This window comes from Sander vitreus, chromosome 11 (assembly GCF_031162955.1).
Source record: "Sander vitreus isolate 19-12246 chromosome 11, sanVit1, whole genome shotgun sequence".
Taxonomy (NCBI): domain Eukaryota; kingdom Metazoa; phylum Chordata; class Actinopteri; order Perciformes; family Percidae; genus Sander; species Sander vitreus.
The window spans coordinates 17,311,913-17,339,910 of record NC_135865.1 but is presented as its reverse complement, the minus strand read 5'-3'; the positions used below and the strand labels follow the sequence as shown (position 1 = coordinate 17,339,910).

The 27,998-nt window shown below is 39.0% G+C and overlaps 2 protein-coding genes across 2 annotated transcripts in view; both read right to left on the bottom strand.

The window, feature by feature from the left end:
• Positions 1-3,037: 3,037 nt before the first annotated feature.
• Positions 3,038-7,198, bottom strand: cnmd (chondromodulin). Its single transcript, XM_078262898.1, has 9 exons — positions 7,190-7,198; positions 6,151-6,186; positions 5,935-6,045; positions 5,632-5,769; positions 4,921-5,061; positions 4,690-4,803; positions 4,406-4,559; positions 3,778-3,968; positions 3,038-3,265 (listed from the first exon to the last, which is right to left on the bottom strand). The coding sequence occupies exons 1-9, from the start codon at positions 7,196-7,198 to the stop codon at positions 3,038-3,040; spliced, it is 1,122 nt and encodes a 373-aa protein (XP_078119024.1).
• A 317-nt stretch (positions 7,199-7,515) lies between these two features.
• pcdh8.2 (protocadherin 8, tandem duplication 2) overlaps positions 7,516-27,998 on the bottom strand; it is a 32,347-nt gene continuing 11,864 nt past the window's right edge. The window contains exons 3-6 of the mRNA XM_078262896.1: positions 12,722-12,747; positions 8,577-10,792; positions 8,153-8,355; positions 7,516-7,829 (exon numbers count right to left, since the gene is read on the bottom strand). Of these exons, the coding sequence (XP_078119022.1) occupies positions 7,516-7,829; positions 8,153-8,355; positions 8,577-10,792; positions 12,722-12,747 (2,759 nt within the window). The remainder of the gene's footprint in view (positions 7,830-8,152; positions 8,356-8,576; positions 10,793-12,721; positions 12,748-27,998) is intronic.

The window sequence follows — 27,998 nt, the reverse complement described above, 5'->3', positions numbered from 1 at the left end:
AATGGCCATTTGGGGCTTGCATACTAAATAGGTGAGACAGAGAGAAGGATAGATAGAGAGAGAGAGAGAGAGAGAGAGAGAGAGAGAGAGAGAGAGAGAGAGAGAGAGAAACAATTTTTTTGTTCATGCCAATAAAACACATTGAGAGAGAGAAAGAGAGAGAGAGAGACCAGCCAATGACAAGGAAACTTCAAATGGCAGGCAGAGTCAGACTACTGGGCAGAACTGCAAGTGGTCACTCAACCATGGGATTAAAACGCATTTAAGCCTTGTACCAGCCCCCCTTCGTTCAGCCGTGTTATTTCTGGCCATTCAGGAGAAAAGAAAAGACAAATCTTCGGTGCCTGGGTGGTTGTTGCCGGTGCAAAACTGCGGGTTACAGGTTCTTCACGACGCCAGCATCTATAAACGTATTGCAGTGCTTTCTTGCAGAAAAAACATAATGAGCTAGCCTAAAAGGGTTTCTGTGTTCTGGTTAAGGTGCAAAATGGACTGTCACTACTGTTTATTTCATTCATGTCTGGATGTAATGGAAAACATGCAATCAAATGTAGGACACGTTTACCAGAGTGGTTCACTTCACACTTCTATTCACACTTCTAATGCCTCTTGGGCAACAACAGGCAAATTTATAACAGGCTATTGACGTATTTATAGGCAGCTCCAGTGAGTGCATGGGCTTGATTAGCACAAATCCATGCCACTAAATAAATCACCAGCTAAGGTATCCCACATGTATTCTGGTGAATGTTGGTGCCAAGAGGATGTCGGTGAAAAAGTGTTTGATTCAGTGGTCACCAGAGCACCACAGACCCCTGCCTGACTGTGCTTGTTTTGATGGGCAATGATGAAAGCACAGGTGGATGCGAGATAGCTTCCCCTCCCTTGGCTGCTGCGGACTCCTCTTCTGTGGTTTCCTATTAGCACAGGAGTGGAGGTTTGCAGTCTGGCTGCTGGGCACAGTGGGTCAGTGCTCACAAAGCTCTGTTTGTTCCCTGGTCTGCAGGGCTCCCAGGGTAAGCTTGGCCCCAGGGGGGAGACAAACAAAAAGGCCCCACTGTCTCACACACGGAAGCTGCTCTCCAACACATTCATCTTCTCCACTCAATGGGAATACATTTCTCTTCTTAGGAGAGGAATGGCAAAAGGAAACAAGTTTTTATTTAGAAACAGGCCCTCAGGATAACAAAACTGCTGTTGTTCTGAACTATGTATTTTTTTCTCAGTTTAATGGCATTTTGAGTTGTTGCTTGTGGTGCTATGTTTTTTTGCTTTTTGCTTTGTTTTTTCATTTCCTTTTGTCTAGCTTAGACTCAGAGCGCTTTGTCTTCTACTGCTGTATCAACATATTCTGAAACCCAAAGAAACCGCAGAAAGCAACAGGCACACATCAAATTTATATTTTAGCTGCAGTTACTAACTTTAGAGATCATATAAATAGTCCTGTTAAAAACAGCTGGAGCTAATATATACAAAGGTCTCTCAATTAATTAGTAATTTCAAGTTATCTCTTACATCCATACACACTGTCTGCCTGTGATTTCTAAAGATGAAATAATGTGCACGGTACTCTTCCAGCTGCTGTCAGGTCAGACATTCCACTGTTGTGCTGCAATCTGCAGTCCAAGTATGACTCCATTATTGAGGGGACTTTAAAATGAGCTGTGTGACACACAGCGGGATGATTTAGTCTAATGACCATGGCAGTGACAGTGCTGCGATGGAAATTGGACTCCCCCTGCAAATTTACATCACTTGAGGGTACTTGGGGCTCTTTTAGCGGCTGCACTCCAGAGCACGAGCCATCAGGAGGTCCTGGATATGTCATGCTTGTCACCTTCCTTTAAGTGCATCTGCAGACGTGGGAGAGGGATTAATATTATATAGCCTACGGAAGCACAGAGGCCGTCTTATCAGCACTGCAGATGTGATAAGCACCTCTACCCCCATGAAAACCAGGAAAGATCTCCAAGCAAAGCGACAAGCATCTCTTTGTGTTGTTTGCTCACACTGCTTCAGAGTTTCAATGCGGCTTTAGTGGCAGATATGGTGCAATATCACATCTGTTGTAATTTGATGTCCCTGGATCACCCTCTGTGAAATCGTCTTGGTCGCAACATGGCTCCTTTCAATTATTTAGAAAGTTGGCATATGGCTTTAGAGATTGTAATCTGATTTCTTTTGATTTTGAGGTATCCAGAATAGCCGACACCACATGCCAAAATAACAGCTGTGTAAAAAAGGTCTCTGTGATCATGTTATTTGGTAGCTTAGCATCCACTCCTCTCTTTTTTATTATAGAAAAATATAGATTTATTTATTTAATAAAAATGTCACTTTTATGGAAATATTTTCCATCAGTGCCATGACACTCATCTCACATTAGTTCACATCAATGCAGATGTCAGTGTGCACAAATTGCATTGCCCTCAAACTGATTCTCAGCTGTGAATGGAAGTTATGGCAACCATTGCTGTCACTTCAGTTTTATCAGAAAAGCACCCAGTGGAACCATGGAAACAAGATGTCAAAAACAAAACATTGACATCAAAGCCAGCATATACTGTAATTAGAATTTATTAAAGCCTACTCAGTCAGGAAAGGTACATGATCTGCTGAGCCTTTGGACTCTGTCCCATACCTTCCATTAAACATAGTACAGCACATAAAGCTTTAGTATTACATGATGCCGAAATGAATGTGCTCATTTCTAAGTCTGTTGCTGTAAATAGGAATATGGCATTTATGTATTCCACTTTTGCTATATGAAAAGAAGTAGCCAAAAAGAAAGCACCTGTTTATATGTAAAATATTTTGTATGGAGGACAATTATCAGTATATGTATCATAGTACAGATAATCATACATAATGATCTTCATTTCATGCTAACATGCATAGCTTGCTAAACAGTATTTACAGTCAAACTCAGAAAATACCCATATGCATGCATAACTGCATACAAACTGAAAGTTTAGAGACCCTGGGGGTCTTACTAACAAAAAAAAGATATATTCTCTCACAAGTGCAGCGTGTTTTCTTACACAACACCTAAAATACGTGCCACCCACCAGCGACAGGGCATAATGACTCGGCAAGCTACCTGGCATCCTCTGTAGTTGTAAGGCCACGGCCAGTAGCCATGCAGAGGCTCGCATATTCTCTGACAGTGAGTGTAGCTGCGTTGGCATTCCGAGCAGCAGATCCCCTGGTGGTCTAACATGGTGTCAAAGGTCATGGCGCCTTCCTCTCCGGCACCTCCACTGCGCTGGAGTTTTAAAGCAATGTTAATTCTAAAGAGCAATCTTTTTTTGTACTCATTTGCAATGCAAATGTTTTCAAAAACTTCTCATCCACTCAAACAAACATCTATGGCAACATGAATTTTTATAAGCAATGGGAATTTTCACTTCAGTTCACAAGTTCATCAATTTGGAATTGCAGCTGTTACCCCGGTGACCTGTAATCATAACTACTAACATGGCACCTACTCAACAGCAGCAGCAGCAGTACTATATCAGCTGGCAGAGGTTAGGACATTTCCACACCATGTACTTCTATTTCTTTGACAATACATTTTTAACAAGGGTGGCATTTTATGCGTGGTGTTATGAAGTCATTTGAAAAAAGTGTTGACAAAACAGAGAAACTTTAGTTCCTAGTATTACTTTAAGGATTGCTTCGGGGCTCAGTATATGCCTCTTGATAGTTAATCAAATATTCACCAGCTCTGGAGCCTTGTTTATCATAAACAGTGTTGTTGATGAAGTTGGTACTCACATGATAGGGGTTTTCGGGATTGTATGCTGACCCCGCAGCAGACTGTGCTCCCTCCTCCTCTTCTTCCCCCACTCTGGAGGTGTCATCTTCTGCGTGACTCACCGGGTTCCTCTCTTCAGCAGCTGCCTCAAACTCCTCTATGTTAAACTGCCGTTTGGCTCGCTGTGTGTCTCTTTTTCTCCTCTCCCCATCTGTTACATCAGCCACGAGAGGCAAGAGTATTGGGTCAACATCCACAAGATGCCATACATGTCCTCAGAGCTCAATCCTACATAGCTGGGGCTGTCTCAGATGTCCTGAATAATTAAATTAGCAGCCGTGATTTCAAGCACTCTTGCATATTTCAAGATCATTCTTTTTTAATACAAGACCGGAGCCTTTTTTGGTGTACTCTAAATGTAGAGTATGTTCAAGACATCAAGTGTTTCACCAACTTCTCAGACACGACTGTACAGTTTACAAGTGTGTCAGCAGATAAGCAGGGCAATCACAATCAAGCTTTGAATGAACTATGATAGAATGTACAATACTTTAAATAGAATAGACCATGTTAGCATGCCAGTTTTATAGATTCATGGGTGGAGTGAATCAATACATAATATATAAAAAGAAGAGAAGAAGGCAAAACCTTTAGGATAGATAGGTTGGAGCCAGTAAATGGGAAGCTCCCCGCAAAGACCCCGAATTTTGTTGCTCAGAAAGCTGGTGTCCTTCAGCGGCTGCTGGGCAGAAACCCATATGAGGAACTTCTCGTCAAAACTCACTGGAATAGCTTCATCTGTCTGGCAAGAAGAAAAAGATAATGTCCTTGAATTAGAAAAATAAATGAGCAGAGGATGTGTTTGCTTTTAACAACACTGTAATTTCTTTTTTTCAATTTGCAACATTCTGTATCAAGTAGTATGAATATACCAGGTCAAGCATCAGCGACTCTTTGTTGTGAGCTCCCATGTGTGGAAGGTTGGCTTTGATTTGGGATTTTATATAGCACTTGTCTCCTCCAAAGAAGCGAATTCCTGTTATTCCCTGCACCAAATCACAGAGTTGCCATGTTTACACTCACAGCTTTGCTACTTCGCTAAGCATACAGAAAGTCTCAGCTGAACTACCCCAGGAAGAGAGAACAAGGACAAATTCACTCACAATTTGAAAGTCATGAATCTCCACAGCTTCCTCAGTTCCACTCCCAGTTTTAAATCTCTCCACGTTGTTGTCTGAATCAATTTCCACGGAGCCCTGTCTCACCTCCCCATTGATGCTCATACTGTAACGAACATTATAAACCTGGCAGCATTCAAGGTGGAACGTTAAAATTACTGATTAGTCAAGTTATGTAAATCACACTGTGGCAAACACAATAGAAATGAGATACAGAAAAACAAGCTTTACAATGTTCATGCTGCATCCTGCACAGTAATTATTGGTGTTGCTTCTCTTACAGAAATCCCTTGTATTTTAAGCATACTATAATTGAGCAAAGCACTACAGGAGATGCAGTTGCAGACCTTGGTGGGACTGTTTGCTTTACAGGTGAGCTCAATAGGACACATAAACATAACATAACTATTTTATATAAAATTGAGCAATTTATGTTGTTTGCATGGATTGTAACATAATTAAAGATGCAATTTCACAGTCTGAAATGTGATGATGAATAAGATTATGTATAGGGTATTTCTGCTATTTACATAAATACCTCTTGTGCAATAATGCCTATATTCAAACGTTTTTATTATCAGAGGATCTACTTTGAATCCATTTCCCACCTTATTTCCACTTTAGATATCAGTTATTGAAGGGATACTGTAATAACTGCGTTGAATAACTACAGCATAATCCTCAGTCGACACTTACATTTTTATCGCTGCCTTTCCACAGGTAGAGAGCAGCCATGGATGCACACAACATCAACACTGCGCCAACAATAAGAGCCACGGCTCCGAATCTTAGGAGGCGACTGACCGCAGCAGATGTCGGTGTGCTGTTTTGTTCCTTCACAAAGTTCAGAAGATGCAAAGTAAGAAATGATGCACACTAAACAAAAACAACTGATAACATTCTTGAAAAATGTATCAGTTTGGCAGAGTTTACAGTTAAATTTACGTGTCATTGCTGTCAATTATATTTCTGATCAAAAATGTATTAAGCCTGCCTTACCAGAGGTGTACAGTGTTCAAAACAGCCAGATCCATGAATGGTATTTTGGACTTTTTCCATTGTCTCTCTCGTGATGCCCTCTTTAATTCCTCCACTAATACTGTTGCTTCTCTTTGGAGAATCAGGTTATCCACCAGGAGGCTTTTTAACATTTCAGTGTGAATGACTCACAGTTGATATAAAATGTTTGAGCTAAATTCTTCATCTGAATGTTACCTGTAGGTCCAGGTCGTCTAAAGCAAGGTGGCCATCCTGTGGTACCAAACTAAAACAAGTTCTGAGCTCAGATTGGCTAGTGTATAGGCAGTAATATAATGGGTGGTAGAAAGGTTGTTAACTAATCTTTCAGTCAGTGTGGAAGGAGGATGAAAACATATAAGCACTTACATATAAGTCAGTTATGTTTCATGCCTTTCATTAAATCAACCCACCTCTTATAGTTGCATGTCAATCATCATAAATGTGTATGAATACTGCAGATTTCCTTCAGTTTTTTGTGGTTACAGGTGTGAAATGAACAGACTTGCACTCCCTGTAGTCAAACTTGCATGCAGAAGTGAGTCTTCTTAGGTCTTTATATTCCTACAATATGCCACAAGAATGGAATGCCTTGCAATACCATCAATAAGAGACACACACACACAGACATAACCTTTGGTTAATTACTAATTTTTTTTGATTTGACAATGGTGTTCAAGGTTACTCGGTCCTTATCATGACTTAAAAAGAAGACACATATAAAGAAAAAAGATTCAAATGTGCACTGCTGCTGTTGCTTGGAAACAGATTGAACCAATTTTTGTTGGATTATTGGTAAACTGGGCGGCAATCAGAAAGGGTGCGGAGATTCTTTGACCTTGGAAAATAATATGTAATTGTATGAGCATTTGATCAAAATTGCAATATTTGCATGCAAATTGAGGCAGCCCGGTAACTATATTGTGTACCATGAAAAGAATATGACATTGCTGTATGCTTGCTATCAATTTAACTGTGATCGTTGGAGGACCACATTTTATTCATTGTGGCTTATAAACCTTTAATGCAAATAAAATGCATTCAGTTGGCTAATTGAGGTTATTCTGTGTGCTTTTCTGAATATTTCCTCGGAACAATAGGTTGTATTCTTCATAAAAGATTACATTTGTGTCCTGTAAGCCCAGATAGCTCACCTATTAAATTGTGGTTAAACAGCAAAACAATTTAGCTTTTAACTTTTTAACGTTTATTTGTGCAACAATGTGACAAAACCTACCACAAACATGGTAATCTTTCATATTGATTGTTTTTCACTGTGGAAAGGCCCCTTTTGGCCTAAATGTCCATAGCTCATGCCCCTTAAATAGTAACACATGCTCTTGAAAATTCATAATAAAATCTTTTTTACATTACATCATTATGAAAAATATATTATTAATGTACAAAATCTTGCATATTACACATAATATAATGAACAGTCTTATATGAGCCAAAAGACACAAAACATACTACAAAACACTGCAACAATCCAACATAGAGTCAATTAAGATAAAAGTACTGTACAGTATAAAGACAGGATCACTTTGGATGTATTTTTGATCTTTAAGAGTTTGTGTACTCTGGAATGGACATCTCATCTGTTTCCTGTATTCTGGCCGGTGTCGATGGACCAACTAGAATATAATCAAATTCCTGGTGTTGGACTTTTTCGTATACACTTTGCAGACCGTTGGTTTTGGGTATGTGTGCTGGATAGTAGTTTTCCCTTCCGGTGTTCCTGGGAAGAGAAGCAGTCTTGTTGAAAGTTGACAGATGCGGTCCACAGGCCGTGCTTGTATTGGGCCTTGTAGCTGAAGGGCTCCAGCATCGGTCCGAGTGTCCCAACACTTTGCACTCGTTTGTACATGCCCAGAGACCTGTGGAAAACAGCAGTGCTGTCAGGGTGTAATACGAATATATTTGCTGGCTCACCTGGTTGAGGGTGTTTGGTGTTGAAAGACCCCAGTGAGCCCAGGTAAGATCAATCATAATGTGTCCAGTGTATTAGAAAATGCATTGTTGTAACTGGGTACAATCTGGTGCATGGCTTAGATTAAAATATAAACCCCACTACAAGAAGCAAAAATGAATGCATGTCACATCATTGCGTGGATTTCATATTTGTATCCAGTCTCATTTTACTAATTTCTCTGAATTTCTATTTTATTATTATTTCTTATAATGTTTTCGTGACACTCACTGTTTGTTGGCGGCGACTCTTTTTTGTGCACATCTCCACTTATGTCAGAATCACTGTCATTGAAGTCACTGTCCCCTTTTCCACTGTCCTTGCCACTGATGTGGGGATCTCTTGCAGAGATTGTGGTGAATGAATTCCCCTTCCATATCGTTATTGGTCTGACTGTTTCTTTTCCATATCCCGGAAGAGTAGAGTAACCCTTCGAAGACAAAACATTCAACACAAATGTTAAGTGAAGATTCAAAAGACGATAAACTTGGTGATAAATAAACAATTCAGAAAAAAAGAATGACTTACCTTTAATTTACCCTCCATCACCCTGTTGTTTGACTCAAAGATGCCTGCTGTCTGCCTGCCATCCTCACAGCCTGTCTCTGTTGTGTTGCTGCTGGCCAATGGAGGATTCTCTGGAAATGGATGGGCATCAAACACTTTGCCTTTGTGGTTGGCAATCAATGAATCAACATGACCACTTTCCACCTTTTCCACATTTGGTATGTCTTCTTTTTGATCACACCTCCCCTCCCTTGTCTCTTTTTTCCGACTGCTGCAAATGGTTGTGATGAGAATGATAGCCAGCAAGAGGAGAGAGCAGCTCCCTGCCAGGACAATGATTATGGCTATGGACATGTCCCATTCAAAGAGCTCCTCACTGCCATTTTGAGGCAAGGAAGGCATACTGGGTAGAGTTCCTTCTATAAAGCTGAAGTGTATAATGGCTGTAGAGGTAAGCGCCGGGGATCCATTGTCAGTGACCGACACTGTGACTCTGACATTGTCTGTGAGATCATACATCAGCTGTCGGCTCACATGCACCTTCCCTGTGTCTTTGTTGATAGAGAAACCCAGGTGTCCCCCCTCTGTGATTTTATAGGACAGCTGTGCATTTATACCTTCATCAGCATCTGTGGCCTTTATCTGGGATACCACATAACCTGAAGGTGCATCTTTGGGCAGGAAAACCTCAGCAGATCCTTTGTAAAGGGGTGGATTTATGATAGAAGGTTGGTTGTCATTCTGATCGACTATTTTTAGTCTGATGACAGCTGTGCTCTGCAGCTGTGGTGACCCCCCATCACTTGCCTGGATGTGTATGTCTAGCTGTTTCATCACTTCATAATTAAAACTTCTCAGTGCATATATAGAGCCAGACACTGAATTAAGAGACACAAATGTGTTCACTGGGGACCCCATGATAACACTGTCCACAAGTCTGTAAGTAATTTTGCCATTATTGCCCAGATCCGCGTCACTGGCCTCGACTGTGGTGATATAAGCGCCCGGGGCGTTATTTTCCACCACTGAAACTTCATAGACAGCTTTAGTAAAGTGAGGGGCGTTGTCATTCTCGTCGCTGAGTCTAATGGTATACTGAAGGATTTTTCTCAGCGGAGGTGACCCAAAATCCTCAGCCATGACCGTCAAGTTATATTCACTAATCCTCTCCCTGTCTAGGACTGCTGCTGTAACTATCATGTAGCTGTCCTCGTAAGCCTGCCGGAGTTTGAAATGGTCGTGACCGTATAATGTGCAGTGGACCTGGCTGTTAACACCTGAGTCTCTGTCCAGGGTGCTGATCAGCGCCACCAGACTGTCCTTGTCTGCCGCTTCGCTGATGTATGCAATGCCTGTCGTGATGGAGGTCATCGGGGTGATGCTGATTTCTGGGACATTGTCATTAACGTCTGTGACATAAATTATGACTTTGCACACGGAGGGGGTCGGGTTGGGTCCCAGATCAGTCGCTTGGACGTCTAGCTCATATGTGCTTTTGTCCTCAAAATCCACTGGGCTCCTGAGCGTCAGGCAACCTGATTTATTATCCACTTGGAAAAGTCCTCGGATCTCATGAGAAACCTGTTTTCCGAACCCATAGACGACCTCTCCGTTCAAACCCTCATCAGCATCAACGGCGTTTAAGTCCAGTATAACAGCGCCAACCGGTGCGTCCTCTGGCAAACTAACTGAGAAACTATTCTGGTCAAAAACGGGACTATTGTCATTAAAGTCAGTCACTTTGATAGTTATCTTTGTTGACCCCGATCTGTAAGGGTTTCCTCCGTCTGTGGCGACCAGTTCCACAGTGAATGATGACTGAGTCTCCCTGTCTAGCTCTTTCATTAGCACCAATTCCGCATATTTAACCCCATCCGCTCTCAGGAGCACATCAATGGTAAAATGACTGTTGACAGAAATCTGATAGCTTTGGATGTAGTTTGACCCGACATCAGCGTCAGCAGCTGGGTCTAAAGGGATACGGGATCCCAATGCTGCATTCTCTGAGATCTCCACTACAGATTCCTTGTTTGGAAACTCCGGAGAATTATCATTGATGTCCTTTATTTCCACCTCAACGTGAATCAATCTGTAGCGGTCTTTGGAGAAATTCACCACGTCAAAAGTGATGAGACACTGTAGAGTGTGTCTGCAGATTCTTTCCCTGTCAATTCGTTCCCCGACAGTGAGTTCCCCGTCGCTTTCTCTTACCCTGATGAATGAATCATTGAATTGTTTCATCATCCTGAAATTGGTCTTGGAGGAATGAGACGGACTCAAGGACATGCCCTTGGCAAGGTTTCCGATGACTGTACCTGGTGCGTCCTCCTCATTAGTCTGGTATCGAATAGTATTTCCCTCGGACTGAGCCGGTGAGGCAAATAAAAATTGATAGATTGAGAATATAAAAATCCACCGGTGCCAATAAGTTATACATTTGCCCCGTATCATCTTCCTAGTAATCTTTCCCTCGGTAAGCAGCCTCATTGTGTGCTGAACAGATGAGAGCAGTTCACCTCTGGAGTGAGCTCTCCATGCAGCTCCCGCTTGTATGAACTGAACTGTGCTGGAAGTGAAAGTTACTCGCTCCTTGCGCGCAGCCAGTCAGATACGCTTGTTGCCTCGCCTTCAACACAGCTCAAAATTCTGCAGTGGCGGGGTTTATACGGCTCCTCATGCTAATGAGACGAAGTGTGACCAATCCCTCGCTTTAGAATTAAAAATAACCCCTTATGAAAAAAAAAACAAAACTGTAAGCCTGTTTTTGAGAGTGTACACTTAAGAAAGTTGCAAAATAGAAGAAACGGGGAGAACGATATGCCATTGCTTGGAGATAGTCCCTGCTCTGTTTATCGTCTTTTCACAGCCATTACAGAGTGATGGTTTTATATAGCAAAAGCCTATTTCTTTCTTCTTTTGATGTTTGGTTTATTGTCTAGTGAGCGTGCCTGAGCGTGGGCGCGTGCGTGCGAACGTGTGCTTGCACTCACAAGGCAAGCTCAGTTGTTTTTTTGTTTGGTGAGATGGGCAAGGTTTTGTTCAGGGTGCATCTTATTTCTAAAAAAAAAAAAATAAAAAAAAAAATAGCTTAATTATTTAAAACATCCACAACACTTCTGAAGGAGGAATGATGCTTGATCATGTCTTGATTTGGCAATAGTTGATTTTTTTTCTGGTTATCTGTTATTAACACACAAAAAAGAAAGATGATCAGTAATATCATCTCACTTTGTAACCTGTATGTAAAAACAGCAAATGAATAAAGCGATGTTTTCAAGAGTCTCACTGAGAAAATGTTCTCATCTATGAGATCAAAAGGTGATTTATCTTTCCAATCATTAGATTAGACTACATCCTGCCTCTCTCCTGATTTATGGGAAACATGTATATATGTAGGCTTAGGAATTGGATGATGACTGCAGGTCCTATCGCTCTTCTATGCTCTTACAGCTGAATAGGAGCAAAAATTCCAAAGTTTTGTAGAAATTCTTCCCAGAAGGGCAGATAGTGTTGTGTTGTTGTTGGTTTTGGAATTACATGTTCAACAATCACTTGTGTAATGATGTAACACTTGGTTGTTTGCATGCTTTGTTCAGGTGTCCACATAGCTTTGGCCATGTAGTGGACTCTATACATCTTCTTAAGTTGGTCACAATACAATAATCTCTTCAAAATCCAACCACAGAATTGTAGCGACACTTCTCTGGCACTTTGGACTACTGTAATGGACTGCAACACATGCCCCCCTCTTTGTAATATTTGTGAGGTGTTGGCACAGGCATATTCAACCCGGGTTAAGCTAATTTCCCATTTTTTTGAAACATAATAGCTGACAGTGCAGTGTAAGCTACATTTAAGCAGTAATATTAAAAATAAAGCTCTAAATCTTCACTAAGGACTTGATTTAGTTTCCACCAAACACGTGTCCATGCCCATTCCTTCTGTTTAGTTGTTCTGTCCAACCTCTAGTGGAGCTTATTAGATTTGATAGAGATTTTTTCTCTCCATTATAATTATGTGTTGTTGTTCATCTGCTGTGGAGACTACATAGAATAGAAACCCAGAGAATAATTGTTCCACTACCCAGCATCTGGATACTGAAGTCACATGTTTGGGGCCTCTGCTCACAATTTATCTCTATTTACTTCCAACTTCTCCATCTACCATATATCTTAATAGGGTGTGGAGGAGAGTTGTTGACAGCTTGTGTGTATTTTGCTCAGAACACTTCGTTAGTCAGCCATACAGTTCACAGCGAGCTGTGGTTAAAGCACTAACAATAATCTGAAACACAACACTAACAATAAAGCAGTAATGATCTGAAACATTGTGAAAAGCCCACAGAGACACATTGAAAGGGAAAAGGCTGCAGTTAACACAAAAGGTAGGTGGGCAATATTACAGTATAAGCTTTCCAGCTAATGGAGAGAATAACTGTGATAGATTGTATTTGTTTCTTCAAGCAGAGGTTATCTCATTTGCGATACACTATGTTTAGATCATGTTTGGAATAAGATAATATATGAAAAATGCTCCAATTCCAGACAATAATTGATATTTAGAATCACCTAATCAGATTCACACCAATGTGTGTAATTAGCATGCAGAGGTTTGGATATATTGACCAAGAATATTGAGATTCCTACAAGCTTGAGTCCAGCAACACTCAGGCTTCCCACTAAAATGCATGACATTTGATGTCACCTTGTTTTGTCTTATTCTTAAATCATTTTCTTTCCATGCTGAATAATGCTAGCTATATTTGTAAGCTTTCAGTGTATAAAACAATTAGTCTAAGTTAGTAATAGTCTTTTTTCTGTTACAGGGTTTCTGTGCAGGTCCCAATTTACACCTGAGTCCATGTGATGTGTTTTTAACTTGTGCTGTCATTAAGAGGCTAAATTTGGCAGTGTTCCACTCAGGGTGAAATTGAAAAAACAAAACACAAAACACACAAACATGACTCCAAATGAAGGTGACTGCTGCTCTATATCTGCTGGATGTGTAAGTAGGCAAGTGTTTTATGCTAACTCGCCATATCAACTTTGTAAGGTGATGGGGAAGCCTCTAGCTCACCCAGTAAGAGTGTTCGCCCCATGTTGGCTGAGTCCTGCAGCGGTAGGGTTCGAAGCCGACCTGCTGCCCTTTGCTGCGTGTCACCCCACATCTCTCTCCCCCTTTCATGTCTATCCACTTACAAATAAAGGGAAAAGCCCCCCCAAAAAAAACTTTGTAAGGTGATAGAAGAAAAAAATCCAAACTTAACTCTGCTATGATAGTTGAAATACATCTAACATTGATTGGTGGAGTTTATATCACAGCAGAACTTTTATCCTAATCAAAATAATAAATAAAGAAGAATCTGCATTGTTGTGATAATATTCTACAAGGTCTTGTCATGCCCGGGCAAATTTGTACAACTGACATCACCACATTTTAGTATTTATAAGTGGCAAAACACAACAGCATAATGTTCTTTAACGCAGCAAAGAAATGAGTGGAAACCATTGAGGACAGTTCAGTTTGATAAACACTTGTTTTTTTCTTTCTTTCTTTCAGCTCAATTTGGAACCTAATGTTATGTAACCTCATTTTTTCTTTAATGAGAACAGAGGTGATCATAGATTCAGTGTGGGCGATTCTCTTTGGATTACATTAAACCAGGTCAAATGGCTGTGCTGATAGATGGATTATTATAATGCAGCATTAGTTTGAACTGGGACGCGAAGGAGTTTATGTGAATTTATGATACGTAAATGGTTGTTTATGGTTTAGAAGGTTATTCAGCAGATGCTTGTTTTCACTGTGGTGTGCAAATTCCGCAGTTGGTTGTACAGCTTTATTTACATATTACATTTAATTGAATTGTGCCCTGATCAAAAAACATAAAATAAATTGAATGTTTTTGCAAACAATGGATTTTCTGCTCATTATTACCTGTCAGAAATTCAAGCTGCGTGTATGTCTGATTTTCAGATAAGCAGTTAAAAATGAAAATAACACAGCAGAATGTGATACTTAAAAAAAAATTCTAATACATGAGCTCAAGGTTCTTTCCACAGGGAGACTTAATACTGCATGCCATCCTTTAAATTCAAGATGTATTATATTACTATTTCATGTTATACCTTTGTAGAATTAGTTTTTTGTTCACAGTGAAAGCAACCAACTGTCAGAATCATCGGTCATAAAACTGTCTGCATGATGCTGATGGTAAATCATGATAGTATTTCCATGATTAATGCTATATAATTGTGTAGAGTGTAGCTATTTCCATGAAAGTTACTGGCAAATTATTCACAGCCTCAAACAGATTCAACAACAGAGTGAAGGAAACAAGCGGCAAACGGAAAATGTATGAGAGAAATAAAAAAGCTGTTAAGGGGAAAGATATTTAAAATTTACTGTTGGCCCACAGACACAATTCCATATTTAATGGGATTGTAAATGCATTCAGTATCAAGGGATGCCTTTGCATTTTAATGTCTCTAATCACTCTGGTCCATAATGTGCCTGAAGAAATGCCACGATAGTCTGCATTTGTGAAAGGCACTTAGTCTCGCATTCTTTTCCAAAGATTAGAAATCAGAGGCAAATTATACTGTGGTGGAGCTCAGCTCAACTGAATGTTGCTGTAGTGGGAGATCACGTGCCTCAAAGAACTCAAAAGTCTATTCCATGTCTCAGAGAATCCAGACTCTCTTCTTTCTCTCTGTATGTATGTCTCTCTCTCCCTCCCTCAAACCTCTTTTATTTCTACCCATGTTCAACTTTACATTAAAACACATTCACATTTGAGTTACATTTAAGTTTAAGTGGGCCTTTTTAAACATTAGCAAAAGCTATTAGCACATACTTATAAACAAAATGTGTAGGGTGAGAGCTGGTATGAAGGTAAGGTGGTATGAAAAGGGCAATTTTCTCTGAGCCTATACGAGTCTGATATGCCCTCTACAGACAGCATGCAACACTTAACAGAACTGCAAAAAAAAACGTGTGAATATGTCATACTTTCGCAGTGTTTTACCCAGAAAGTTGTTTTGGATCAAATTCACAATTATTTTTTTTGGAAGTTGTGTTAATTTTTTCATGATCATTTGAAAGATTATTTAGTACATTCCCACATCCTGAGGTTTGCCATGTCAGAGTTTTACAATATAGAAGCAAGTAAGGTTTAACTGTCAGGAGTCATTGTCAGGGTGATAGTACACAATGTTTCTTTTGTCCATAGTTTGTCTGCACTGGTCCCATGAGGCATGTACTGAGGGTGCAGAAAATTACATCTCTCACAACTGTGACAATGAATAAAAAAGATTAAATTAATCCAAATAATAGAGCATATGAAATGTGTTATTATTTACAAAGTATCAATGTGCAACATTCATTCAAAGTCAAATAAGTCGTTCCACATTTGTACAAAATAGCACTTGGTATTGAAAGAACACAAATGTGAGTTGTTGATCACAATGAAAATTAGTTTCTGTTTGTAGCGTTATCTTTTACAATGATATTTATCTGAAAAGTGTTACTTTACTTGTTATATTACGGTTCAATCAAGTGTACTTTCTGCTTAGGAGGAATTGGCATAGTTTGACATTTTGGGAAATGTGTTTATTTGCTTTCTTGCCAAGAGTTAGATGAAAAAATTAATAGCATTTTCATATATGTACAGTAAATATGAAGCTACCACCAGCAGCTGCTTAGCTTAGACTAGAAACAGAAGGAAACATCTAGCCTGGCGTTGTTTGTCTTTTGTACAGATTAAACAAACAAGATTAAACATGTTAATTAATGAGTTTTAGGGGGCTGGTAGGTGGATTATGTTACCTTCAAATAGAACCAGGCTTTTTCCAGTCTTTGTGCTAAGCTAAGCTAACCGGCTCCTGGCTGTAGCTTCATATTTAGCTTCAGATATGAGAGTGGTATTGATGTTTTCATCTAACTCTTGGCAATTGAGCGAGTATGTGTTTGTATGTACAATCGTGTTTTTCCCATAAACGTATTCACATTATCGGGTTCATATGATATCGTACGGAAAAATATACACAACAATTCATATGATATTTTACGAAATTATAGCGACCTTTCACGATTACACCAGACATTGTACGTAAGTTTAGCCACCAATACGACTGGTTAAGATTAGAAAACACAGACATCCATTTCCCAGGTGAAAGTCTTGTGTTTACCCCTTAACTTCTTCTGGGACATGAACACCGCTCCCCTGCTTGAAAGCCTTGTGTTTTGGGACCCATCCATCAATCCAGCCTCCTGCCAATGTGGATTTTCGATGTCTTGTACCAGACGCTCCGGCCTTAATTGTTACAGACAATAGAGGGTGCTACCTTACAGAAAACGTCAATGTTGGGCTTACAGTAATAAATATGTGGAATACATATGAATAACATTGCATTACCTTGTGTGGCTATACGTGCATATGGTTCACGAGAACAGCCTGAAGTAATCGAGACATTTCACAGTAAAAGTAGCTATTTCTGCAGTTAAAGTGCCCATGTTGTGCTTTTTGGCTTTTCCCCTTTCCTTTATTGTGTTATATATCTTTTTGTGCACATTATAGGTTTACAAAGTGAAAAAGCCCAAAGTCCACCCCAAAGGGACTTACCATCTTCCAGAGAAAACACTGTTCACTAACTGCTCCATACAGCTCTATTGTAGTCCAGCCTTTACTTCCTTGACGAACGTGCGTCACTTTGTAACACACGTTATAATGCTCACCTAGCTGCTAGGGTGGCACACCCTCATACTCTGCAACTGACAAGCTATGCAGAGTATGACAGCTAGATTCAGTGTGCTTTGCTGTCGTGCTGCAGCAATGTGCAGTACAACAAAAAGATGGTGTTTTCTGAAAATTAAACCACATAAACCTATTCTGGTACAACCTCTAAATACAATTATGTACCTGAAAATGAGCATAATATGAGCACTTTAATGCATATGTTAACACATCCAGAGTATTGTTGTCTTCTGTCTTTGTTAAACTGTTATTTATAGAGTTGGGACTGAAAGGATTTCTTTAATCTCTAAGATAACATGGTAATGGAGTCACAGTCACCTCCTATTTAGCTTTGTCCTTTGTGTTCCATTGGTACATATGTTGACCTGGTCCGCATAATTGCCCCATTGTATTGCTGCAAGTGACACACTTCACAGGGGCTTAACCTTCACATGAAAGTTGTGTTTAAACCTACAACGCAGTGAGGTTATTGAGTCAGTCATTTTCATATCATATCACCGAGGTGATAGATTAGGACATTCAAAATCTGTGGTAGCCTATATAAGGAAAAAAAGACTGACTGAGTTTTGTAGACCAGATATGAGGGGCACTATGGATCTTAGCTCATTATGGGCTGTTAAAGTGCATTCTTCAAAACATGCTTTTAAATACAGGCTGTGAAATCTCAGATGGCTACAGATCCCATAGGCAACGTCAGATCTTTTTGTTCAGAAGATGCTCGCTGCTGATTAATTCAAACATCAAAATAAAACTCTGGTGTTTTCATATGCGAGAGTAAAGCCTCCAACGTCACATGGGGATTTCAAACCCCATCGGAAGTCTTAAACTCAGAAAGAAGCCAATGCTATGTTTTATTGATTCTTCTCCAGGAGTTTGGAGACAATCAAGCAGATGAATATTTCATTCCTCTCTTTATGTTTGGACAGAGAGCTGCATCCCAGTGTTCAAGGTGTCTCTCCAGACATGTATCATAGCAGACATAAACAAAGTTAATAGATGAGCAAGACAAGATTCAGAGGGAAAGTCAATGCTGAGAGCTTTGGAGGAGCCCTCTGACAGTACGATCTGGCAATTCAGACTGTCATGCTTCATTGTTCTTTGGGGGAGATGGATATTGTTTGACTTTGAATGTTACCTTAGAGCTTATAGATTCACTGGTGGTGAGTCTTGTTTTGCAATATTGTGAATGTAAATTAGAATTTATGTTTTGGAATAAGGTGATACACTATGGGTTTTGCATATTGGAGGCACATCAACTTAAATATGTACAGTAAGTGAAAAGCATTGTTGAAATGTAGGTCATCTTTCTCAGGCAGTGAGATTTTCTCTCTTTGTGTGTATGTTTTAAGAGGAGGCGGTGCCGTGTGTGTGTCTGTGTGTGCACATATGGGGGGATTGTGGGTCATATCTGTAATGCAGCGAGACCATAATGTCTCATACAATGCAGATGGAGGAGGCACATCAACATTTAGTGTTTTCTTGCCACAAGCGTTAATATGGCTGTTTCTCCTCATGCTGTTTTGCTGCGAGCAACATGGTGTTTGAGGCATGTGCTCTACAGGACTGGATGAGGTATAATTATGTAAATTGCATTCAAAGGAATCAGCAATAGCTCATGTGGAATGGATGTGTCAACAAGGTGTCCACATTCACTGTGAGAATTTGTTAATTAAACATGACACCGTTTCTCTCTTAACACATGGGCTCAGTGAAACACTGGGATTTAAAAAATACTCTGGTGTATATTGTGTTGCTGGCTAAAAAAATAATCTTGGAAAAATAGTCTTTTATTTTGCCACTGGAAGTGTAAAAAAATTGCCACATAGTTCGCTACAGGATCATTAAACTATGTACATGTTGTTGACATGTGTGTAATGAAAGCGCCTAAACTTCAAACAGCCTGTCCGCACAGCAGCCTCTCTGATGCCCTACTGCATGAAAAAGGGATGAATTATTACGCTGGTTATTTGTCTGGCCCGCTAAATGCTTGAATTCGATTTGACAGCAAGCGTAGATAAACTAATTTGCCTGAATGTCTGAAAAGCACTGTACCTGAGAAGCAAAGATTAATCCAGTCCATCAGGAAACATAAACACATTTCCCCCTTTTTTGTGATATCTTTCCCACAATATACTGTAAGTCTGTGCAGACTATCCCTTATCTATTGTGAATTTATCAACATGGAAAACAAGACAGAGGGGAATGGCCCAGTTACAATCTCCTAAACTTCGATTGTAGTCAAGGCACGTGATGTAGGTGAAGCAGCTGGGACAACTAATGAATGAGAGACAAGAGCTTAGAGAGCTTGTGAATGACACTTGAGTGCTGGCAAGGAGTGAAAAAATGACTTTTGAAGTTTTTCGTTTACTCTCTCCTCATCTTGCATTTGCCCAAGATGAATTGGCTTTTAAGATTTAAGAAAGTGCATGGCTGAAATACAAAGAGAGGCTCATCTATCAGACCCTGAATAGTGAGAGAAAATCCTGTGGCTGTGTGGGGGGAGGGTGGCTGGGGAGGGGTGTGTTGTTGGTCTCTGATTAGACCTTGGGCCAGTTCTACTCATGGGCTTGCAGCGCAAACATCAATCCTCTCTTCTTCTACTTAAATCCTTTGAACCACTTGAGACAATTTCTTCACTGTAAGCCCCCTTTTAAAGATTTTCTTTATCAAATGTGCCAGCATATGTGTCAATGAACACGTATTGCAGCTTGGTTGTTATTATGTAAAATTCTAACTTGACAAAGGCAAACTCTGGGCATTGGTAATGGGACTAAAAACAACAACATCCAGTCTGAACTTCCATCACTCTAGTGCAAACTGTCCAGTGTGTGAGTGAAGCTGCAGATGAGACAGTAGGAAGAAAAAGAATTACATTTGAAACATATCTACAGTATGTGGGGATATGTCAGTCTTAACACTAAATAGAGAAAACACAAACATCTGCCATCCTCTTAACACACACACACACACACACACACACAACAAGAGAACAACACAATTACACACAGAGCGGCATTATAGAAAGCTTTTATAATGTTTCAAGGGCGTCAAGATCTTAATTTTTTATGCCGCTTTATGTGCATCCAGAGTATAAATTGGCCTCCCCAGTTTTCTGAAGTGATAAGAGGTAAACACCAAAAACCAATAACTGTCAGCTGAACATTAAATCAAACTGACAAGTCTCTTAAAAGGTATGGCTATGAAAAATTAACTGCAGGTTTTTTGAGGAGAGCTAAAATGTGGAGTATATTTTTCCATCTATCTCAGCTGCTGTAATCAACATGTTTTTACACTGAGGCTGGCTTCAGTCTGAGCTAAAATACAAAGGATGACAAAGCTTCATTCAATAGCATCTCTAACAAAGTGAATTTAAAAACACTTTATTTCCGACAAGGTATTAAGGTCATTTATTTTCTATCATTTACTATGTGACAGTTGAATATTACCTAATTTTTTATTCTCATATTTCACAGAAACGAGTCAAAAGAGGCTAACTTGACATGGATATACTGACTCAGGGTGAAATGGTCACCTTGACTTCCTTTTATTCAGCATCTGAACATCCCGTCTCTGCAAGGCTGATTCTGTGACACCTGAGTGGAGACTTTAAAGATTTCATGGGTTCAGTCAGTCTCAGCTGTGTCCTGGGTTCAGGAAAACTGAGAGAGAATCAAGTCAAACCCCGACAGAGTAGGAGTGACATTAAATCCTTAATAGTTATTGGTAAGATATTAAGGGATTAAAGCACGCTGGGATACTGAGACGGAATGGAAAACTATCTGTCAAATATCCTCTCTTAGATTACCATGTTACATGCTGATGTGTCTAACAGCCCTTCTGTATGAACCATAAATCTGTGTATATGGCAGTTCTGGAAATGCAGACTAAAATTAGAGAAGGGAGAACTTCATTGCCCTGACACATGTAGGTCTTGAGTCACTTGGCTTTGCATGGTTTCCAGAGAGCAATCACACAGAGATTGAGCAAAGGTGCAGCACACTTAAACATGTCAGCCAATTTCAGATGTGTGAAGCAACAGAGTGCTTCAGCAGCACTAGCGGCTCATGGCCTTGGGCCTTGGGCTGTCTGAATCTGAAATTCACAGTTCAGAGCACACCCGGAGATGGAGCCGTAGAAATCCTTGATGCCCTGCACAATGAGGCCATTTCATAGTAGATCATGGTAGTCTCTTGCTGGTATTGAGGGGAGAGGAAAAGCATGTTGACAGGCCAATGAAGAATTTATTTGAAATGTCTTGTGGTGTTGAGAAGATTTGCTTGCTCTTCAAAAAGCTAAGAGGGAAAACATCGGAAGGCACACAGATATAAGTTTATACAAACATTCCTTCAGCCCAGTTAGAGTGCTTTACACTGATAAAAATATTGAGCCTGATCTACTTAAAAAAGGTAAGGCAACTTTTTGCATCAGATTATTATATAAATAAAGCAAGGCTAATCTTTGTATAGGCTACTTAATTTCTTGTGTATAGGAAATGAGTTAAGTCAACATTAATTTATCAAGTAATGTCAACTTACTTTTTCAAGTAAAGTCAAGTCAGTTTTGCAAATGACTGAACTTACAAAGTTAAGTAGACTTTACTTACTAAATTAAGTTGACTTTACTTACTAAATTAAGTAGACTATACTTCAAAAACTAATTTCTTATATTCAAGAAATTAAGTAGCCTATGCAAAGACTAGCCTTGCTTTATCTACATAATAATCTGATGCAAAAAGTTGTCTTACCTTTTTAAAGTAGATCAGGCACAATATTTTGTATCATGCTTGGTCTACTTAAAAAGTTTAGTATGTGTCATCTATGTGTTAGAAATCACAATCCTCTTATCACATGTCAAGATATGCTGCCATGGAGCCAAGTGTCTACCATACTGATAAAAAGACAGGAGCTGCGATTAGTTGATTGATCAATTAGTTGCTAACAACTAAATTAATCATCAACAATTAGGAAGCATTTGATGATCAGGACAAAACAAGACATTTTAGGTTGCGTCTTGGGCTTTGGGAAAGAGTGATTGATTTTTAACCATTGTCTTACATTGTATGGACCAAACTACAAATACGATTTATCAAGAAAATCGACAGATTAAATCATGGGTTGCAGCCCCAACATTGGATACTATGAACAACACCCACATGAGTCAAACAATCTCAGGTATAATTATGCATCTTAACCCAAAACAAGACTTGGAAGTCGTTTAGCTCAAATAAACAAATTTATTTGACAATATCTTTCTTAGAGGTTAGAACACCATAACAAAATTAAATCCTAACTTTTAAACAGCTACATTCAAATCCACAGCTACATTCAGATACATTGATGAAGCAAAAAAAACACACCAAAATCCAGCATCTTACAAAATTCAAAACTGTAGTGAAGAAATGTACAGTTCTACATGGTTTCTCTGCCTCTTGTGGCAGTACATGAAAAACTGAAAAATAGAGTCCAGGTTACTTTAAATGCTTTACTCCAGCTGGAGCTGAATTATGTGCACCATTTAAAGTGCAAAGAACATAAAATTCACAATACATATACAGTTGTGCTCTTAACTTTATGAACCCATGCTAAAGTTGACTTGAAGATACCCTTCACCATACCTAGAGATTGGCATGGTTTTATTTCAGTTAGCCTAATAGCTGGCTTGATTTGCATTGAGAGATTATCTTATGGAAAGTACCCCATGCCAATCTCTAGGTATGGTGAAGGGGATGTGATGATGTGATGATGTGGGGCTATTTTAATTCCAAAGGCCAAGGGAACTTTATCAGGATGCATAGTATCCTGGATCCATGAAATAATTGGCCTTTAAAAATAAAAACCTGCCTGCCTCTATGGGAATTTAACATAGAGGTGTACTGACTTATGCCCCCTGTATTTTAAGGAAGAACATTTATTTAATTTATTTAGACACATTATTCATTAAAAAAAAATTGGTTTCCTTAAAGGTTGGATTTTCCCTCATTTTTTAAATTAAGGCATTAAGATCAATTTCCAAAAGATGATTTTTTATTCCTCTTTTTAGTCAACTTTAGCATGGGTTCATAAACTTATGAGCATCACTGTAACATAATAAAGCATGCGCCAGCACATTACACTATCAAATTAATTATTTCCCAACATCATAGAATAAAAAAAGGAGCAGTGTAACCTGAGAGAGTGCATTGGGACAACCTCAGAAGAACTGTGTAAAACTTGATAAGAGTCAGCTCACTCAAATCCTACACCTTCAACACCATCTGTATAGCTTTTAAGCATGCAAACAGACCTTGAGATCAAGGACTTGAGGACATTTTTTTGTTTGCATCCTCCAGCTCTAGGAAGATCTTCTGAAAGACCTCAAATGTGTATTTCAGTTTATTAGGGTACCTTAGTTCCAAGGCATAGATAAGGCCCATCATATAGGTGCAAGCATGTGCCACATCTGGGATACCAAAAAGACTTCTGCTCCCTCAACGGCTATTCCAGCTTGCTTGGGGAGACCATCCCTGGGATTGCTGACAACAAAGATGCCGAGGACAAATGTAGTAAGAGCTTCTTGGACGGCAGCAGCATCGTCGTCATTGAAAACCTGTGAAATACACCAGAGAGAATAAAACATATTTATGGTATAGTAATGTGAAGGATGCATAACTCTTTGTTCTCTCTCCAAACAAAGGATCCGATTGTTATGTGGTAGTTTTGAGTAGTATTGTAGCTTAGCAAGGGTGTCTACAGGTATCACACAATTATATGCCATTTAAGGCCATTTTAAGTCAATTTAAGACCTATTGTTGGAGAAATCATCTTTCGCTCATTCAATTAAGCAATGCAGCTTTATATAAAGAGTATCATATATTTGGTTCTTTTAGCTACATACTTATATAAATGGTTATACATCTGTCATTACTTTCTTGTTCTTTCACTACAGCATTTTTAATAATCATATAGCAAAGCAAAATCATATTCCAATATATTCCAATCTTCTAAATTCCATAAAAATAATCAAATCCAATTGTGAATCAAACCCTAGGATATTCTTGTACATGTCTCTAGATATCTGTGATGAGTTTCCATGTTTTACTGCAGCATTTTTAGTAATTTAGTAACAATGTACTTAGTGTCCTTCATGTGCAAGGCATTTTAATACAATTAAATGAATCAAATAAAATCCCATTTCTACATAGGCACATTATTTAAAATCTCCTAAAAATCTTGTCAAATTATCAGCAAACAGTAACAGTAACAGTAACTCTCCAGTGTTTCCACCAAGGTAGAGTTTGAGGCCTCTGGTCACAACTTCTCTTCGGGACTCAATGTTGCTGTCCTACAAAAATATGAAATTAGAAGTTTAAGAATACTGAATAATTTTTTCCACAGGTAATCAGGTAAGAATAGCTTTCATTCTGGCAGCTTCATCAGGTAAATATATCTTTCACTTCAGAAAGTGTCACATAGGTTACAGGATAATGGCAGTGATACTATCAAACAATGAAATAATGATTAATTCAAAATAGCTGTATTCACTTTGAAACATTGCCAAAAAACACCCTGTATTGGAGAAGACATGATCAAAATGTTCAACATACCTGGGAACACTCAAACAAGGCAGGCCATCGAGCTTTAAGGTCGATCACAGGTGGTTAAAGGATTACATAATTTCGACGCAGTGAGATGGTTTTTCCCATCTTCTCATTAATGAGTTTGTTATTGTCTCTCTTCTGGTACTCATAGAGAAGCTCCACTCTCTCCTTTTCAAGCGTTGCATCAGTTTCACCTTGTAAGAGTGTAAGAGATAAAAACAAACTTGTAGAGTCACCTGGTAAGGATACCATCATCCAGTGTGGTTGTAGAGACAGCTGGTAAAGATACGTCATAGTTAGTTACTAACCACTGCAATTAACCAAAACTACACTATAATATAAAAAGGCCAAAATAACTTCTTTATTTTAAGTCTTCCACATTTATCATTTATCTGATGTTAATTGTATTTCTTTCCAGATTATTTCTGTTTTTGCATGCATTCACACCTTTTCTGAAGCACATTGTACATTTATTCTGTTGTTAGAATAAATTAGTCTGCTGGTTGCAGAACTGGTTGCAGAAAGACGTTACCTTTCATAGACTTACATGTAAATTTCTGGACTTTCCTTATCTTATTAAACAACTTCAGGAAATTTATATAAACATTAGTGAGTAATTTATACATTATGGGTCACATTCTGCATAATACCTCCAAACCATTATGATCTGAAGAGTGGCTTTTAAGATTTTAACATCTCAAAAGTTGCACTGAATATTTTTCCTGCTCTTAGCTTCTCAAACTAGCTGTTGCTGTGGTAGGCTACTTCCAAGTACAACAAACTTATTAACAGCCTGTAGTCTTAGATAAGACAAAACTTGATATTAATGTTTCGTTTGAATTGTTTGCTGTCTCAATAACAGCAAATGGCTACCCTGACCTGTTAGCTGATAACGATAGGCTAACTTTTCTAGCCTGTTTAGCTACATGGTTTGTTTGCCGTCAAACATACGTTATCTTTACATCATTTTAAATAAATCCAGGGTACACATACAACACATGTTCATGTGTAGGGACCCTAATAATACTACAGGCAACGTGTCATGTTGTGTCGAGCCTACTTAGTATTTTAAAAATTACGATTTTGATGTGTATTAGCAGCTAGTTGGCTAGCTGCTAATACGCTAGCAGGCCTCAAGGAAAGCCACTTGCTAATCTTCAAATTAAACGAAAAGATGATGACAGTAGACCTGATATAGATATCAGGCCTACTGTCAAGTACATGGTTAGATTAGAATCTAACCAGGTACTTGGCAAACTTTATTCTTACCTTAACGTTCAGCCGACTCAACCATAAACTCAGCCTCTGGAAATGCGGTCTGCTGTTCAATCAGGAGGGAACGGGTGTGCGTGACTGCGTGCCAGTTCGCGGTATTACGGAACAGCGTAAATGAAACAAGCTTATTGTTTGTTGAGTGTTTGTACTTGAGAAAATCGACTGGGATAACTAAATAACGCATGTAAATGAAAAAAAAAAACACAATTTTATTGTATTATGAACAAATCCAGATGAATTTCAAACGATACATTTTCATGTAAAGATACAAACTGAGATTTGTATTGTTAATTTCACAGATTTAATTTATGTTATATCTACAAATGCTCAGAATCACTTTTTTCAGTGTATCAACACATACACCAACAAGGATTTGAAGATGATCAGTCCTTTATCAACAAAATCTTATCTTATTCTTATTCGTATTTTTTGTAAGTCTGAATTGTCATTACTTTGTTTGGTTGAATTGTTTTATTTAACACAGCACTTTTGACAGTGTGTCCAAATCACACAGATGACATGGTGTCCAGCAGTTTTTATGGAAACATACAACCAAGAGAGAGAGAGAGAGAGAGAGAGAGAGAGAGAGAGAGAGAGAGAGAGAGCGAGAGAGAGAGAGAGACGCTGAACATGAGGGAGCATCAGATAAAGTGATTTAGGCTGGCAAGAGAGTTCTCTGCTTGATTTTTGTGGTGACAGGCTCTGACAGTGCTCAGGTAGGAAACAACAGTGGGGAAATTTGCCATGAGTATTTGTACAAAGTAAACGTGTTGCCAAACATGAACTGAAAGGATTGTGTGGCACTTTAAAGGCTTGGATCACTCAAAAATGACACAAAAACAGCTGGGCATGGTAGTTTTTAGCAAACTTTAATTCAAACCACAGTCAATGGTGGATTTTTTGGGGGTTATTTTCATCCACATCTTTGGTGCGCTAGCAAGTATTTGGGGCACCAGGGCGGTGTACCTGTATGTAGGATTGACTCAAAAAAAAGTATCAATGTATTCTAATAAGGGAACATAAAAACACAAAAGTGGAAGAAAATGGCACAGAGGAATTAGCATTAACAGGCTTTTGACAACACAGACAATACAAATAAAAACAATATATCTATATATAATGATATAATAAGAAATTTCCAGATGCCTATGTTACTCTGGATAATATGTCCAAAAAAACTATCTTTATGTCTGAATACCACTATTGGGACATGAGAAAATATGTTAATTGTATATGTTGGGTATACTGACACAAGATCTAGTGTAAAGGCCAGGTTAGGATAAAGCTAGTCACACAGCATTCCGGGATGGGATAAAAACAAGCTTCGGGAAGGAACTTGTTTTAGCGGAACTTTTTTTTTAACCTTTATTTATCCAGATAAGTCAATTGAGAACAACTTCTCATTTGCAACGACGACCTGTCACATTCACACAGTCACACATGTGTACATTCTAAAGTAGTTTTAGTCATGCAACAGAAAACTCAGATTCAACAGATAGTCTAGTTGAATCTGGCAACTAGCTGTCTGGATTTACCCTGTAGAGATCTGAGGAGCAGTTAACCATAGTTAGAGTTTAAAATTCGAACACAAAGAAAGCGTAAGGTAACGGACATCCGGGCAAAAAGAGGGTGATCCGGCAGAATTTTCGGCCGCACCGGAGCAATCCCGGAAGTGGAACTTCGTGGATATAGACTAAGATAAAGCCAACACAAAGCAGACCTCTTTTCATGCAATTTAAGAAATTTGTGAAGGACACTCACTGTGGGAAGGGAAATGTTTTGCAGGATGTTTCATAAATCCAAAATGCAAAGTTTGAATAGTGAACCCAAACCTTTGTACTTCCCGTAAGAAAGCTGGGTTTACACAATGCACATAGCTTAGTAGGTAAGTCGTTGTTTAATGGAGCCTCATGAGAGCTTGGTAAACATTTATTTTACACTGATAAAAACTATTTGCTGGGAGG

Bases quoted from the DNA above. Each gene is read 5' to 3' on its own strand.
- cnmd (XM_078262898.1), bottom strand. The intron at 6,046-6,150 runs GTAACATTCAGA...GATTCTCCAAAG, and splicing joins TAGACGACCTGGACCTACAG to AGAAGCAACAGTATTAGTGG. The intron at 5,770-5,934 runs GTAAGGCAGGCT...AACTTTGTGAAG, and splicing joins TTGAACACTGTACACCTCTG to GAACAAAACAGCACACCGAC.